General features: G+C 41.0%; 1 protein-coding gene across 1 annotated transcript; it reads left to right on the forward strand.

Annotated features, from left to right (window-relative positions):
• Positions 1–2,108: 2,108 nt before the first annotated feature.
• Positions 2,109–18,408, forward strand: LOC128364249 (protein NLRC3-like; the record flags this gene model as incomplete). Its single annotated transcript, XM_053324788.1, has 4 exons — positions 2,109–3,391; positions 5,350–5,451; positions 17,619–18,036; positions 18,262–18,408. Coding segments are annotated over 4 exons (1,950 nt in total), but the record flags the coding sequence as incomplete, so codon positions are not given.

An 18,408-nucleotide genomic window follows, 5' to 3' on the forward strand; every position in this document is an offset into this window, starting at 1 on the left:
AGACACAAAGTAAGAGACTGTTTCTACTGTAAACTGACCTGAAGATGATTCAGTGAGACGCTTTCATGAAGGTTGTAGTGTAGATATGAAGGAAAGAAATAATGAAGTAGCTTCCATTCAGCTGTAATCTCCAACAGATCTTCATGTTCATGTTAACCAGAGACAGAGACAGGGCTGCTATTGCTGTTTGATTTTCCAGTCAATAAATGTAAAGTAGCAGCAGGTAACCCAGGGTGATATTTACTAAGGATTTACTAACAAGTCAAACTGTGTCTGTCCTTATTTACTGGACTGCAGCAGCAGGTACAATGTTTGGTCTCATGTAATACAGACTGTGTCTTAACGTGTTCCTGTTCAAAGACACTAAATATGGGAGGAGGTCATGTAAATGTATAGAAACAGCCTGCTGCAGCTGATTTATCACTGCAGACTGACCACTGCAGCAGAGGAAACTGAGTCTGATGTTTAACGTCACACTCACACAGAGGGAGAGAGACTATAGCAGAAACAGAGAGAGAGAAACACTCATGAAAAGATGCATTATGAAGATATTTAGCAGAGCTCTCTGTTCAGCAGCACAACACAAAAGAGCAGCAGTCTGTTATTTTTCACTAGTGGACTTTTCTGTTTGGCTCAGTTTCCTCCTGCTTATTGTTCCTGACTTTTAATGACTCAGAGTAGCTTAAAGGAGCCTGTGGAGTTTTCTAACAGACTAAAGTCATGTTCACATTGACTTACTTACCAAAACACATTGTGTGTCTCCTTGTGGTCTAACTAATGTGTTGAATCCACTTCTCTCCTCATCAAACATCTATTTTAAATCCTGCATTGTTTACATGTTTACTAGCTTACAGTCTTCTTCTTCTTCTCTGCCTTTGCTGGCACATTGTTGTCTCTGTCTAATTACTGATGAACTCTTGTGATTGTAGTTTATATTATTTAATTTCAAGTTGAATGTGTTGAATCTCAGAGGCTGAAGAACAGAAAGTGTGTAAGTGTGTAAATACTGACAGTCTGGACTGTTTATGTGGGGAAAGAGCTGCATGCAGCTTGTGAGCTGTCGGTTGGCCTCCACTAATGTCATGTGACATAAAGAATGTGTTCATGTCCACAGAGAGAGGAAGAGGAAGAGGAAGAGGAGGGCTGTTTCTGTGGAGGAGCAGCTGTCCTGCTGTTCTTTGTGTCAGGACGTCCTGAAGGATCCAGTCTCTGCCAGCTGTGGACACTGGTTCTGCAGACAGTGCATCATCTCATACTGGGACCAGTCTGCTTCATCAGGAGCCTCCTCCTGTCCCCAGTGTGTAGAAAGATCCAGAACCAGACCTGGACTGCAGACAGACAGTCAGACCAGCACTGTACAAAGTAAGACTGAAGATCTGTCTGCTGATGTCATCATCTCTGAAAACAGGAATCTACCTCCTCTATCCTACTGAACATTAACAGTCACACTGATTTCTGTTTCATTCTACCTTTTTTCTTCTCTTTCAGCAGAAAGTGGTCTGCAGGAGGTTTTAGATGAACATCAGATCAGTCTGAGCAGCACATGTGAATGTGTGACTCAAGGAACTGATGAAGCAGGAACTAAAACCTTCCTCATCAGCATCTTCACTGAGGTCCACATTACAGAGGGACAGAGTGAAGAGGTTAATACCCAACATGAGGTGAGGCAGCTTGAAACAGCTTCCAAGATGAAGACCCTCCGTGACGCTCCAATCAAGTGTCAGGACATCTTTAAAGTCTTACCTGACCAACAGGAAACTGAAGAGGTTCATACCCAACATGAGGTGAGGCAGCTTGAAATAGCTTCCAAGATGAAGACCCTCCATGACACTCCAACGAAGGATCAGGACATCTGTGAAGTCTTACACAGAGTCAGAGTGGTTCTGATGAATGGCGTCGCTGGCGTTGGAAAAACCTTCTCAGTGCTGAAGTTCACTCTGGACTGGGCACAGCGCTCCAACAACCAAGATATCAGTCTGCTGATTCTGTTCTCGTTCAGGTCGCTGAACTTGATCAAAGATGAGCAGTACAGTCTGCTCATGCTGATCCATGTTTTCTATCCAACATTACAGAAGCTCACAGCAGAGAAGCTCGCTGGCTGTAAAGTTCTGTTCATCTTTGACGGCCTGGATGAAAGCAGACTTTCACTGGATTTCAACAACAGTGAGGTCGTGTCTGATGTCACACAGAAGTCATCAGTCAGCGTGCTGCTGACAAACCTCATCAAGGGGAAGCTGCTTCCCTCGGCTCTCGTCTGGATAACTTCCCGACCTGCAGCAGCCAATCAGATCCCTCCTTCATGTGTGGACAGGGTAACAGAAGTACGAGGCTTCACTGACCCCCAGAAGGAGGAGTACTTCAGGAGGAGATTCAGTGATGAAGAGCAGTCCAGCACAATCATCTCACACATCAAGACATCCAGGAGCCTCCACATCATGTGTCACATCCCAGTCTTCTGCTGGATCACTGCTACAGTTCTGGACCACATGTTGACTACAGACCAGAGAGGAGAGCTGCCCGAGACCCTGACTGACATGTACTCACACTTCCTGCTGGTTCAGACAAAGAGGAAGAAGAACAAGTATGATGAGGGACATGAGACGAGTCCACAGGAGCTGACGGAGGCTGACAGGAACCTTCTTCTGAAGCTGGGGAGGCTGGCGTTTGAACAACTGGAGAAAGGAAACATCATGTTCTACCAAGAAGACCTGGAGCAGTGTGGTCTTGATGTCACAGAGGCCTCGGTGTTATCAGGAGTTTGTACAGAGATCTTCAAAAGAGAGAGTGTGATCTTCCAGAAACCAGTCTACAGCTTTGTTCATCTGAGCGTTCAGGAGTTTCTGGCTGCAGTCTACATGTACCACTGTTACACCAGAAGGAAGACAGAGGTACTGAAGGACTTCCTGGGAGGATACTACTGGTACTCATCTCTGGATCACTTCCTGAAGGCAGCCATGGAGAAATCTCTCCAAAGTAAAAATGGCCACCTGGACCTGTTTGTCCGCTTCCTTCATGGCCTCTCTCTGGAGTCCAACCAGAGTCTCTTAGGAGGCCTGCTGGGTCAGACACACAACAGTCCAGAAACCATCCAGAGAGTCATCAACAACCTGAAGGTGATGAACAGTAAGCGTATCTCTCCTGACAGAAGCATCAACATCTTCCACTGTCTGATGGAGATGAACGACCTCTCAGTACATCAGGAGATCCAAGAGTTCCTGAAGTCAGAGAACAGATCAGAGAAGAAACTCTCTGAGATCCACTGCTCAGCTCTGTCCTACATGCTGCAGATGTCAGAGGAGCCTCTGGATGAGTTGGACCTGAAGAAGTACAACACATCATGGGAGGGACGACTGAGACTGATCCCAGCTGTGAGGAACTGCAGAAAGGCTCTGTAAGTCCAGATGTGATTAACATTATAAATCAGTGTAGATTAGTAGTTTAGTTCTTAAATATAAATAATATAAATGTTTTATTATAGTTAAAATAGTGCTCTACTTGTTTGTATCTGAAATAACATGTCAGTTATATTTAGTCTCAGATGTTGTTGAGCTGTTTAAATGTTGAGTTTAAATAATGTTGATGTTTATAGCTGTTAAGTTAATGAACAGTTATTCTATTTATTTCTAGTCATTATTGGATTTGACAGTGTTTTCTTCTCTTTCTCTTCCTTTGTGTGTTGGAGGATTCATTCAAACCTGGTGAAACACATGAAGGACTTTAGAGGTTGTGGTTGAGGTTTTATTACAGCAGCATTTTAACTTGTGTTTGAAACATGTAGATGGAAGATTATAATAATAATTATTATTATGAAATATTAAATGTTTTTTTAAAGTAGAGTATGTTGCTGTGACAGTGGTTTAGTATCACAAGTAGAGAATAGTCATCTAATCATCAAACAGATTCAGTAATGTCAGTTATACAACAATATGTACAGTTAGCTAACGTTAACCAACATTAGCCTCCGTAAACTAGTGGTCATAGAGACTAAACCCCTGAGGGTGTTGAACCGAGCAATGGAGCCTTTTATTTCTCATCAGTTCATCTTTTTATTGTAAAGAGGGAAGTGGTGTTACATGGTGTTGTTCTGAAGTCTTTCTGATATTCTGTTGCTCACAGAAAGAAACTCTCAGCTGTTTTCTCTCTTGTTGGTGTAGAGAAGAGTAGTAGCAGGAAATGCACAGAGGTCTGATCAATATATAAGAGCAGAATGGCAGAATTCAGCCTGTTTAAAGAGATCTGATACACATTAAAGCTCAGTGTTATATTTTAATGTTGATACCCTGATAACATCTTTCTGATGATATCATGTTAAAATAATTCAACCTGATTGGTTTGTTCATTGTGTTTGTGCTGAATCAGTTTTTCAGATTCTCAGAAAAGAAAGTGGACAACTAAACATCTAAATATTTAATACATTCATATTTAATGATGTACAGGTGTAATATTGTCAGGTCATTAGTTTCATTAGTGTTTGTGAACAGTCAGTAAATGTAGCTGCTTATGGATGTGAACCTGACAGCAGCAGGTAGCAAAGAGAGATGATCTTTCTCAACTGGAACTGTTCACTGAGCTGAACTGAGTCTAAATATCCTGCAGTCACATTAAACATAGTGGACAGTAAAAATGGTTTTCTAATCAAGATGTCCTCATGTTAACTTAGTGGAGACAGACATGGGATCAGATCACACACACACACACACACACACACACACACACTGTGCACATTATGGAAGCCTCAATGTAACTCCATGTTCTCTCCTCCATCTGCAAGATTAAAGCTAAACAAAGATTAAAGTGTGCAGGTCTGAGAGAGAGTGATGAGAATGATTGTTTCATTCAAGCACAGTGAGACAGCATCAGCTGAACTGGGAGTGTTCTGGTAGCTTACTGGTTAAGATGCTTCCAGTATAACTGCAGCTTCCACTGATCTCTCTCCTCTTGTTTCCTGTTTATCTCTCAACTGTTGCTTTATATTAAATAAACTCATAATAATAATAATAATGATTATAATAATGATAATAGAGTCATCAGGCTGAAGCATCAGCTGGGCTTTGGGCTGGATCACCTTATCAAAGCTGGCCTGTGTGTCTCCCTCTCTCTTCCACCAGCAACATCTCTTTTCTTTCTTTGCTTCATGTGTTTGTTATTGTCTAGCACACATTTCCCCTCATCCATGCGCTTCCCTACACTACTGATTCTACACATTACACATGGAGTTTACATTTAGTTTGTTAATAATTTACTTTAATACATTATTTTAGTTTTTGAGATTCAAACATGTGTTCTCCTTGTTAGTCTGAACCTTGAGCCACTTCATGATAATATGTTGTAATATTTGTATCATTACAGACTTACTGCCTGTGAACTCTCAGACACTGACTGTGAAGTTGTGACCTCAGCTGTGAAGTCCAACCCTCATCTGACAGAGCTGCACTTGAGACTCTACATCCTGTCTGATTCATCAGAGAAGCTTCTGTCTGCTGTACAGGAGAGTCCAAACTGTAAACTGAAGACTCTGCTGTGAGTTCACTGACTGTAACTTTGGTAGATTGTTTTCTTTTGATTTAATTCACAACCATTTTCATGATTCTCTTGAATAATAATAATAATAATAATAATAATAATAATAATAATCTAAGAGATGAAACTAAATAATGAGCATGACAGGTTTCTTTATTGCACACTAAGAATAACAAACATGTCAATCATAAGCTGATATAATAAAACCAGAGCTCCATTAGCAGCAGCGATGCTAACGGGCATGATGAGTTGAACGATGATCTGATGCTACATGTCACACTGAGGAAGAGGAAGCCCTTACTGATGAAGATGAAGCCCTTACTGATGAAGATGAAGCCCTTACTGATGAAGATGAAGCCCTTACTGATGAAGATGAAGCCCTTACTGATGAAGATGAAGTCCTGACCTATGAAGATGAAGTCCTGACCGAGGAAGATGAAGTCCTTACTGATGAAGATGAAGTCTTAACTGAGGAAGATGAAGTCCTTACTGATGAAGATGTTCTGAATGAATGAAAGGAAACTAAAGTGAAAGACAAACATGAAAATAAGTGTTTCCTGTCCAGAATCATCAGTATCAGAGGAGCATGGTCAGCTCTGTACAAATGTTGGAAATCAAATCAAACTAACAGTGAAGTTTACTATTTAGCCTAGCAGCTACGTATATGCAGCGCTAGCTAGGAAGCTTACTGCTGAATCACTGGAACCCAAATACAAAGTTAAATGCTGCATAGAAACAACCTTCAAAGTGACTTTATGAAAAGCTCTTGTGATAGATGTTACCTGTGAGCAAAGAAAGATGCTTACTTACTTACTGGAAATCTTTAGAGTGGCCATGTTTCATGTACATTGTTTGATGAAGAAACAAAACAGAGCGAGGAAGCATCTTCTCTCAGAGAAGATCTTTGGCTGCACACAGACTGCGGCTCACTGAACCAGGAACCTGAATCAACGTTAATTAGGACAGCTGATCTCATCTGTGTGTGACTTGACTTTTGAACAAAGGCTAGGTAAAACTATTGCTGCTTGAAGAGAGGAAGTTAAAGTGATGCAGACAGCAACGCAGCTACAATATCTAGATAGAAATCCAAGTACTAGGCTACTAATATTTGCACACACATGTTCCCACAGCAGCAGAGAGCAGTCACGCTGACTGAACACTGCTTCAATGAACAGGCTACAATTGATAAACATGCAGTGAGTACAACAGCAGACTGAGCTGGCTGACAAAGCCTGATACTTGACATTTCTCCCAAGAGTCAACTACTTGAATCTGAATCATCCTGATATGCAGCAGCTCTGAAAGCACTGAGCAGAGAGGGAGAAACATTTAAAAAGACTGCTGCAATATGATAGGCTGACAAAGAAGGTGTGTCAGCGTGCTATTGGTTAGATGTGAGCAGGTGATGTGAACAGCTGACGTATTAATTGATGCCCCAGAAATGACAGAAAGGAAATGATGAGCTGTGAGAAAGATCAGAATGACTGAGGGATGAGAAATCAAACTATAGATGTGAGCTTGTAAAAAAGATGCTCTTCCTGTCTGAACTTTCTCTGAGCTTCATTTTTACATTTAAGGAATAAAATGCATCAGAAAAAATACATTTAATAAAAAGATGATGAGAAGAACAAATGTTCATCAAAATAATGAGCATCAAACTGTTTGATCATCAAATGCATGAAGTAAATATAAAGTTTCCTCTTTCATGATAACATATGTTGGAATATTTGTGTCATTACAGACTTTGGGACTGTAGACTCTCAGAGACTCACTGTAAAGTTTTGGCCTCAGCTCTGAAGTCCAACCCTCATCTGACACATCTGGACCTGAGTGACAACGAACTGTCTGATTCATCAGTGAAGCGTCTGTCTGCTGGACTGGAGAGTCCAAACTGTAGACTGAAGACTCTGATGTGAGTTCACTGACTGTAGCTTTGGTAGATTTATTTCTTTTTATTAAATCCTTCAGTGAAGTTTCAAATGTTTGGTTCATAATTTTCAGGATTTGCTGAACACAAATGTGTAGAATTTAAATGTTTTCAGGAATTTAAAATCCACAGTCTTGTGAGTAAAAATGACTTCCAGAGTGTAAACTAATATGAGGCTTCAGCAGTCTGAGTTCCACATATCAAGTAAGTATGTTTGTGTTTCTTCAGTGTTTCCTTGCTGAGCTGCAGTGGAGGGATCCAAACTCAAAGAGGGAATTTACTTCTAAATATTCTGTTTCAAACTCATCAAGTTTACTTGATGAAGGAGAAATATTTTATATTTAATGTTTTAATGAATAATGTCTGATCATTGATATTGATGCTTCACAACACACACACACACACACACACACACACACACACACACACACACACACACACACACACACACATAAACACACATGCATACTCTAACACACACACACACACAAACACACATTCTCAGACACACACTCACACATTGTCAGGTTCAGGCAACCTAAAACACTTAAAATATTAAACAAAGGAGACAAGACAACAGGATTAGAGTTTTTACTTGCAAGGAGAACGGACAGAGATCAGCTCAGTTTCAATCTCTAACCTGCTCTGAGCAAGCCAAGCCTTGCCGAACCCTTTCTTTTTATTGGTTTCAGGATTTCCCTAATTTACATAGTCATTTTTGCTCTAAGGAGTGGGGGTCACAAGTCGGTCACACACACTTTAAAGATTTTCTGATCAGAGTCACAAGTTAATCAATGGTGGTCACAGGTTGGTCACAGAACTTCAAAGACGTCTTGAGCAGGGTCACAGGTCCTGAAAAACAACTTTTAAACAGCACGCTTGTAGACTATAAAGACTAATGATTATAGAAAGGGTAAATATGGGATAACTTATATACGATAATTCCAACACATACACACACACACACTGTAACACACACACATACACACACACACACAGACAAACACACACACACACACACATATACACACACACGCACACTCACACACACATATACACACACACATACATACACACATACAGACACACACACACACACCCACACACACTATAACACACAGAGACACACACACACACACATGTTCTAAACTTCTACATTTAAATTTTCTTCAGCTCTGAACAGATTATGAAACATTTCATCATTTCAAACATGAACTTTGTTTCTAATCTGACTTCATTTATTCTTTATTCAGATTTTGGGGCTGCAGTTTGTCAAAGATCAGCTGTGATTATCTGGCCTCAGCTCTGAAGGCTAACCCCTCCCATCTGAGAGAGCTGGATCTGAGTCACAACGGCCTGCAGGAATCAGACATGAAGCAGCTGATGGATCTTCAGCAGAGTCCAGACTGCAGACTGGAGACTCTGAGGTCAGTAGAGAGTTGGAGTCAGTCTGTGCTGGTTTCAGCAGTTTAGTATTAAACACAGTCAGTATCAAAGCAAAGATCCAGTATTTCCTGGTGAAGCTCCAACCTTCTCAGTGCTGCTTTCCTCAGTGAAGCTGTGAGAGGAGAATGGTGACAGGCTTCAGGATTGGACAGAAAGACAGAGAGAGAGAGAACAGTCAGCCAATCAGATGAGCCAGAAGCTTGTTGTGATCATGTGTTTGAGTTGATGTGAAGACGACTGTTGTTGTTGTGTTGATGTCTGCAGGAAATAAAGCTGGATTACAGCTGACAGCCTTACAAGATGTATAGAGACAGTGATCCTCATCATCAAATCTGATCTCAAAGTGTTTGTTCTCTCATTTCAACACTAAACTATTGATCAGTTCATCTTTGTCAGAGCTCTAAGATCAGCCTGACTGCAGCCTGCAAATCACTGGCTCTGATTTCACACAAGCATCATTACGTCTAGTAACCATGTGGTCTTTATACAGACCAGAACCTCTGCTGAAGTCCAGAGGGGTATTGCACGAAACCAGGATAAGGGATTAAGCCGGGATAAGTTAGGTATCCTGGCTGAATTTAGCCTCAAGTCGGTTGCATGAAAGCAGGTTAAATTTATCCTGGCCCAGTTACTATGGTAATTTATTCTCTGCAGCTAGCCTGCTCCAGACCAGGCTAACACCCAGGCTAAGATTATTCTCAGGGATTCATCTGGCAGTTCTACTGTCAATCGTGTGACAAATTAATGGGTTTTACAGCATTTCCACGGTCTTTCTAAATATGTTGCATCATTTCAATTATCCTGCATTAAAATACTACAGATAAATTATATTGTAGTTTCATTAAAGTCTGTTGACTGTTTAATTGCAACAGTCATTTTATAGTCATTCATGTGGTATCATTATTGTGTATAATGTACAGTAGATTTACTTTGTACTATTTACTAGCCGATACTCACAATGTTACTTGGCTGCTTCTGAGGCTGAGCAGCATCTGGGTCCTGTTACACGTTATTTTCTATTAGCACCTAATCACTGACTTCATATCCATTATGGGCTAAATGAGCAAGACAGTTCCATAAAATTGACATGATACCTCAAGCCTGGAGTCCAGCAACGCCGTCTCCTCATCTGCAGAAGTGCATCCTGCAGCTGCAGATGTGCCTTCCCCCTGCCCTACACCTAATTATAATAATTGTTTGCACTTAATTATATTTCCTGAAAAGCATGCACTTTTACTTGCCACATTTAAATCAAAGTGTACAACTGTTGATTAGTGGGCTTGGACAGTAACTTCTTTAGTCCTTTAATTGTAATTTTGACAGTTCTAGTGGAGCACTGTTGTATTAATTGTACTTTTTTTTTTTAAAGTATATTTTTGGGCTTTTTGCCTTTGATGTACAGATTAGTAGAGAGGGACAGGAAAACTGGAGACAGAGAGGGGGGAATGACATGCAGGATAGGAGTGCTTGGTGCGGGATTTGAACCGGGGTCGCCTGCAGCTAGGGCTGTAGCCGCAACACACGGGGCAGGTGCTCTACCCACTGAGCTATACTTAACCCATTAATTGCACATTAATTGCACTACTTACGTATTGAGCCGGTCCGCGATTGTCTGCCAGGCTTTCTTCCTTTCCTTGATTACAGTGCTTTGTGCTTGTGTTGCCTTTTTTTCTTATAATTTCTTTAACCTCATCATGAAACTCCATCAGGAGCTGTTGTTCAGCGGCCGTGAAGAATGACGTGCGACACCTTTCCATTTTCCAATCTGTGATTCTGTGATCGATGCCATGGGTCTATTTGAGAATGCCGTCAACACGCACTTATCCCAGCTATCTACACCTGAGGGGTATTGCACAAAAGTAGAATAAAGAAATCCAGGATAACTGAGCAAGCGCAGCTTGATCTAGTCTGACCGGCGCATCTTGGCTTATTCGGTTGCACGTTTGCTGAGCCAGGATGAAAAGGCGCGGCTATGTCAAGCCAGGTGTAGATAGTTGGGATAAGTGCGTGTTGACGGCATTCTCAAATAGACCCATGGCATCGATCACAGAATCACAGATTGGAAAATGGAAAGGTGTTGCGCGTCATTCTCCACGGCCGCTGAACAACAGCTCCTGATGGAGTTTCATGATGAGGTTAAATAAATTATAAGAAAAAAAGGCAACACAAGCACAAAGCACTGTAATCAAGGAAAGGGAGAAAGCCTGGCAGACATTCGCGGACCGGCTCAATGCCTAAGTAGTTCAATTAATGTACCATTAACGGAAAAAGCATAGCTCAGTGGGTAGAGCACTCGCCCCATGTGCTTGAGGCTGTAGTCCTCGCTGCAGACTACCCTAGTTCAAATCCCGCACCAAGCACTCCTATCCTGCATGTCATTGCCCCCTCTCTGTCTCCAGTTTTCCTGTCTCTCTCTACTAATCTGTACATTAAAGGCAAAAAGCCCAAAAAATATACTTTTAAAAAAAAGTACAATTTATACAACAGTGCTCCACTAGAACTGTCAAAATTACAATTAAAGGACTAAAGAAGTTACTGTCCAAGCCCACTAATCAACAGTTTTGATTTAAATTAAATTAAACACTTTGATTTAAATGTGGCAAGTAAAAGTGCATGCTACTCAGGAAATATAATTAAGTGCAAACAATTATTATAATTAGGTGTAGGGCAGGGGGAAGGCACATCTGCAGCTGCAGGATGCACTTCTGCAGATGAGGAGACAGTGTTGCTGGACTCCAGGCTTGAGGTATCATGTCTTGCTCATTTAGCCCATAATGGATATGAAGTCAGTGATTTGGTGCTAATAGAAAATAACATGTGTAACAGGACCCAGATGCTGCTCAGCCTCAGAAGCAGCCAAGTAACATTGTGAGTATCGGCTAGTAAATAGTCCAAAGTAAATCTACTGTACATTATACACAATAATGATACCACATGAATGACTATAAAATGACTGTTGCAATTAAACAGTCAACAGACTTTAATGAAACGACAATATAGTCTATTATATGAGCATATTTAGAAAGACCATGGAAATGCTGTAAAACCCATTAATTTGTCACACGATTGACAGTAGAACTGCCAGATGAATCCCTGAGAATAATCTTAGCCTGGTTGTTAGCCTGGTCTGGAGCAGGCTAGCTGCAGAGAATAAATCACCATAGTAACTGGGCCAGGATAAATTTAACCTGCTTTCATGCAACCGACTTGAGGCTAAATTCAGACAGGATAACTAACATATCCCGGCTTAATCCCTTATCCTGGTTTCGTGCAATACCCCTCTGGCTTGACATAGCCGCGCCTTTTCATCCTGGCTTGGCGAACATGCAACCAATTAAGCCAAGATGCGCCGGGCAGGCTAGATCAAGCTGCGCTTGCTCAGTTATCCTGGATTTATTTATTCTACTTTTGTGCAATACCCCTCAGGAATCACAGCAGCTGTTTAGCTGAGAGCTCTGACTGATTGTCATGTGATGATTTAACAGCAGGAAACATCTTCAAATCCCACAGAGACTCTGTAGCTTTAAACTTTGATAAGAGTTGACATGTATCAGCAGTAAATCCATCAGTAAACTGAGTGAATGTCTCTGTTTCTGCAGTAATGATGTGTTCATGACTCTCAGCACTTTATTTCCTCTGTGTACTTGAGTGAAATCTGCAGAGGAAACACACTTGATAGTAAAAGTGTGTGCAGGTGTGTGAGCTTGGAGCTCAGTGTGTTCACTCCAACACGTTAACATGAGAGCTGAAAGGAAGCAAGCTACGCTGCACAGCTGTTCCACTTCTGGTCTGATCAGGACTGAAGTCCCTGCTGCTCTTTATACTGGATGTGCTGCATCACTGACTGACAGCTGATCAAGTGAGTCTCACTAAACACTCATTTATCTCCTCTGTTCTTTCTTCTTCTCTCAACAGATGGGAGGAATCTGATTGTTCTTCTTCAGACTCCGACTCTGACTGAACATCCAGGAGTGTTGAGAGAGGATCAGCTGGATCCTGATGATCCATCTGGAGTCTGGATCTGGATTTTGTGGTCTTCACTTAAGTCTCTTAACTGACTCCAAACTGAAGAGTTATCTCTGGATTTAGCTGAAGATAAAAACAGGTGTTATAAGTCAGACTGTGAGCCTGGGCTCATATTTATCAAGCGTCTCAGAATCACACTGAGAGTTAACGAGGACTAAAACTAATGAATGAAGCAGAAGAGAATTGACTGACTTTCAGCAGGAGAAGGATTACTGCTGGGAGAGAGTGAGACGTGGCTGTTTTACCACAGTCAGAGCAGCAGAGTAGAAATAATGATGACGTGTTGTAGTTTTCTCACAGTCTCAGCTGGAAATATGAAACAGTGGTCATTTGGTATATTATGTGTATAGACAGGTAACCAGGCAGGTAACTTACCAAGGTTATGGAACTAAACTATGTGTGTAAATATTAAAGGTATCCAGCTTTTATATGCAGAAATATGATGTTAAAATGAACAGTTTATATCTCATAATGATATTTAACAAGTTATTTACATAAGTAAACACTGCTCAGCCAATCAGGTGTCTTTAACAATAACTATATCATTTAAACTTGTAGGTGAGGTCATGTGATCCAGCCCTATCCAATCACATCCTTTCCATCTAGTTTTCTACATTAGTGCAGCATCTTACATGTATTGTACAACAGTGCACACAGCGATAATGATGCAAACGGACACAACTTGATTAAAAACATGAAATGTATCTTCTCCACTGTCCAACTCATCTCCAGCTGAACCTCCTGTTGACTTATGTGTCCTTACAGCTCTTTGAAATCTATCTGTGCCATCAGCAGTTTAAACACATCAATCATTCAATAAATAAAGCCTCCATTAGTTTTTCTCTAACTTCACACTGAGTGGAGGGAAATGAATTAGTGCTGATTATCAGCACAGATAAATATGGAGCCTGGTCTTTGCTGTCAGGGTTCTGGATCAACCTGTTTGATAAGTCTTTATCTTCCTTTAAATCACTTCTTCTAACTCATTTTAATCCACTGATCTACCACTTTGTTTAGTTTTATATGCTGTACATCTTACATTTGAATCTTCTTTGTGTTTTATTGATTTATTTTCTTGCTGTATTTTTGTTAGTTTAAGTCTTTTGTATTTCAAAATTCTAAACAATATAACTTTTGATTGTGTGTTCACTGATCTACCACTTTTATATGCTGTACAGTTTTCTACTGGTCTGAAGGGAGGCTGATGGGATGATGCTGATAATAAACAAAGACCTAATCCTAATAAACGTGGAAATAAATGAAGAGTCAGTGTTTTTATCCTGTGTGGAGCTTCAGCTTCATGTTTCAACATCTATTTTTATTGAAGTTATTTTTCTGTCTTTGTGTATAAATGAGAAATAATCAGAATAATTCCACATTCTGTTTAATTAATCTGATCATCCATCTTTCCATTTTCTCATATTTCAATAACTTTGATGAGATCCATCACACTGATACAATGGTTTAAATTCCTGTCTTGCTGTATATTTGTTAGTTAAGTTTTTAGTCCAATTTAAATCTTTTGTATTTCAATATTCTAAACAATATAACTTTTGATAAAATCCATCACATTGAAATTCAGTGTATTTGTGGTTGTTGTTGTGAGAGCTACAAATGGTCAATATTGTCAGGTTGGAAATGTTATTTAATGTGTTTTAGTGAATAAAGCCAGATGAACATATATTCTTGTTATTATGGGTTTAATCTTTATGTTGTAGAGTGTAGTTCTTCTGTTCCGCCAGCAGGGGAGGATCCACCAAAACAAGCTAGTTCGTCTCCTCAGACAGAGAACAGCCTGCTGAATGAACACTAACGTCTCCTGTCTCTGCTTTTCTTCTATAAAACAGGTTAGTCATGTGTGTCAACGTGTCACAACTTATCACTAAAGACATTTTAAATCTCTCTGATGTGTTTCAGACCGAGTTTAAGATAGAAAACTGTTAGAAACGTTTTGAATTGAAACGGAGCTTCGTAGAGTTTAGCTAGCTCCCGTGATTAACCCTTGTGTCGTCCTCCCGGGTCAAATTGACCCCGTCTTATTCTTCTTTCCTCCCTTCCTTCCTTCCGTCTGTACTTCCTCCATCCCCCTTTCTTCCCTCTTTCTTTTCTTTCTTCTCTCCTTCCTCCCTCCTTTCCTTCCTTCTTTCCTTCCTCCCTCCTTTCCTTCCTTCTTCCTTCTTTCCTTTCCTCCCTTCCTTCCTCCCTCATTCCTTCCTTCCTTCTTCCTTCTTTCCTTCCTTCTTCCTTCCTCCCTCCTTTCCTTCCTTCTTCCTTCTTTCATTTCCTTTCCTCCCTTCCTCCCTTCTTCCCTCCTTCCTTCCTCCGTCCTTTCCTTCCTTCTTCCTCCCTTCCTTCCTTCCTCCCTCCTTTCCTTCCTTCTTCCTTCCTCACTCCTTCCTTCCTTCCTTCCTCCCTCCATTCCTTCCTTCTTCCTCCCTTCCTCCCTCCTTTTACTTCCTCCCTCTTTCCTTCCTTCCTTCCTTCCTTCCTCCCTCCTTTCCTTCCTTCTTTCCTTTCCTTCCTCGACTGGAAGACAACAGGAGGGTTAAACAGTTAGTAGCTGCTCATTCAGATTAATGAACTATGTTAATGTGATTTAATATTCTTCATAATGTAAATGACCAAATGTGTTTCTATAATGTGTTCCTGTGTTATGAAGTGTGTGCATGTGATTGCAGGTCATGACCAGCAGAGGGCTCCAGTGTTATTGGTATGAGGTGTTACGGCCCTCAGCCCTTGGCTGTGTCCTGTGTGTTGTGTGTAGTGGGTGTGGTTGTGTCCTGTGGGTGTGGCTGTGTGTTGCAGGTTGCAAGGAGATGGCTGATTGGGAGCACCTGTGCCCTGGCTCTGCAGCTGATTTAAGCCGGCTGGCTTCAGTCCTCGCTCTCTCTCCCTCTGGATTGACACACTGCTGCTGCTGGACTGCTTTGTTTCGCATTGGACAACACGCACCACATATTTGCCACTGATGTACACTTTCACACTTCATTGTAACTTTAACTCCTGAATTTATAAATAAATCAACCTGCTTTGGTTTAAGACACATGCCAATTATCTGTGTTTTGTTGCGGCCACGGAGCCAGGCGTAACAGAGGGAATGATGAAGAGCAGCATGCAGAGTATGTAGAGCTCAGCTATGAGAGACAGAACCTGTCCATGTTATCATGTGTCTCTGATAGTTTCAGCAATAAACACAACTCTACTGAAGGTAAAGTCTCTGCCTCTCATCATTGATATCACACAATATCACACTTTATATTTAGTAATTTAGTAATAAGTCTTTTATTTGTGCAGTTAAACACAAAATAAGATTAATATAGTGTTAAAGTTACTGGTAAAGTATATTTTGGAAGCTGGTTACAAACAATGTGTTTTAGTTCATAAAGACTTTACAGTAATATTTGGTAAGTGAACTATTACTGGTAGATGTAACAGCAGAGCTTTGATTGTTGCTGAAATATTGGATCATTTGAACATTTATTGAAATGAAAGCATGTGAGAAGTTTAGAGGGAAGAATCAGTATTTGGTGGAGCTGTTAACAACTCATAGACATCTGAAATGTGAGCCGACTACACACTGCTGACTGGTTTCATCTTTAACTATGTGTTAGATTTTAAAAGCTTGTTATATTAAAGTACTAGTACCTCAAACTGTACTACAGTAAAGTACTAGTACCTCTAACTGTACTACAGTAAAGTACTAGTACCTCAGACTGTACTACAGTAAAGTACTAGTACCTCTAACTGTACTACAGTAAAATACTAGTACCTCTAACTGTACTACAGTAAAGTACTAGTACCTCAGACTGTACTACAGTAAAGTACTAGTACCTCTAACTGTACTACAGTAAAGTACAAGTACCTCTAACTGTACTGCAGTAAAGTACTAGTACCTCTAACTGTACTACAGTAAAGTACTAGCACCTCTAACTGTACTACAGTAAAGTACTAGTACCTCTAACTGTACTACAGTAAAGTACTAGTACAGTTTGGATAATCTTTGGTTTTTATTCATCATTAATTATCATCACTCAGGTGTCTCGTGTTATTTGGACTGAAACTTTAAACAGTAAAATGTTTCTACTGATCTATAAAAACATATTTATCTCTTTTACTCCTCACTTTATTGTAAACTCAGGACTTTTGTCCATGTCGGGATCCTGTAGGAATGATGACTCTTTATTTTCCAGTGATCTGATTGGTCGGTGGTCTGGAGCAGGTTGACTGTTCAGCATCAGTTGCCGTGGTGATTTATCCGGTTTAACAGTGACTCCAGTAAACCTGAGTTAATCCCAAACAGAGCCAGTTAATTTAATCCAGACTGCTGAAGACTCCCAGAGTTTACGTCTGGTTCTTCATCACAGCGCTGTAAACACATCAGGAAGGACACTTTACTCTTCTTCATGTGTAGAAAACAACGCAGTAACATAAAGTGTAGTATAAAGTACACAGTGACAATACTCCCATAGGATATTACATCACAAGAGAACAGGAGCTGTGTCTGAAATCACTCCGTATTTACTACACAGTGCTCTACATTTACCTTCCACCATTTTATGTGAGTGTTGAATGACTGTGTAAAAATCTCCACTAAACACTCATCACCCGCTTTATTAGGTACACCTGTTCAACTGCTCCTTAACTCAAATATCTAACCAGCCAATCACACGGCAGCAACTCAGCTCATTTATTCATGTAGACGTGGTGAAGACGAGCTGCTGAAGTTCAAACTGAGCATCAGAACGAAGAAGAACGTTGGTTTAAGAGACTGTGAACGTGATCTAGAACCATCTCAGGGTTTACAGAGGATGCTCCCAAAAAGAGGAAAATGCCTTGTTGATGCCAGAGGTCAGAGGTCAGAGGTCAGACTGGTTGGAGATGATAGAAAGGAAACAGTCCCTCAAATAACTCCTCATTACAACCGAGGTCTGCAGAAGACCGTCTCTGAAGGCTCAACACGTGGAAGCTTGAAGCAGACGGGATCCAGCAGCAGGAGACCAGACCGGGTTCCTCTCAGCTCAGAACAGGAAACTGAAGATCACCAAAACTGGACGATAGAAGACTGGAAGAACATCGGCGGGTCTGATGAGTCTCTGCTGCCACATTCAGACGGTCGGGTCAGAACATGAAGCATGGATCCATCCTGCCTGGTATCAGCGGGTCAGACTGCTGCTGGGGGGGTCATGGTGTAGGAGGGGGGGTTCCTGGCACATTTTGGACCCTTTAGTACCACCTGAGCATCATTTAAAGACCACAGCCCACCTGAGTGCTGCTGCTGACCATGTCCGTCCCTTTAAGACCACAGTGGACCATCTTCTAACGCTCCATGTCCCAAAGCTCAGACCCTCTCAGACCGGTTTCTGGAACATGACGATGAGTTCACTGGACTCAAAGATCTCAGTCTAACAGAGCAGCTTTGGGATGAGGTGGAACAGGAGATTGTCATCATGGATCTGCAGCAGCTGTGTGATGTCATCATGTTAATATGA

This window comes from Scomber japonicus, chromosome 9 (assembly GCF_027409825.1).
Source record: "Scomber japonicus isolate fScoJap1 chromosome 9, fScoJap1.pri, whole genome shotgun sequence".
Classification (NCBI taxonomy): domain Eukaryota; kingdom Metazoa; phylum Chordata; class Actinopteri; order Scombriformes; family Scombridae; genus Scomber; species Scomber japonicus.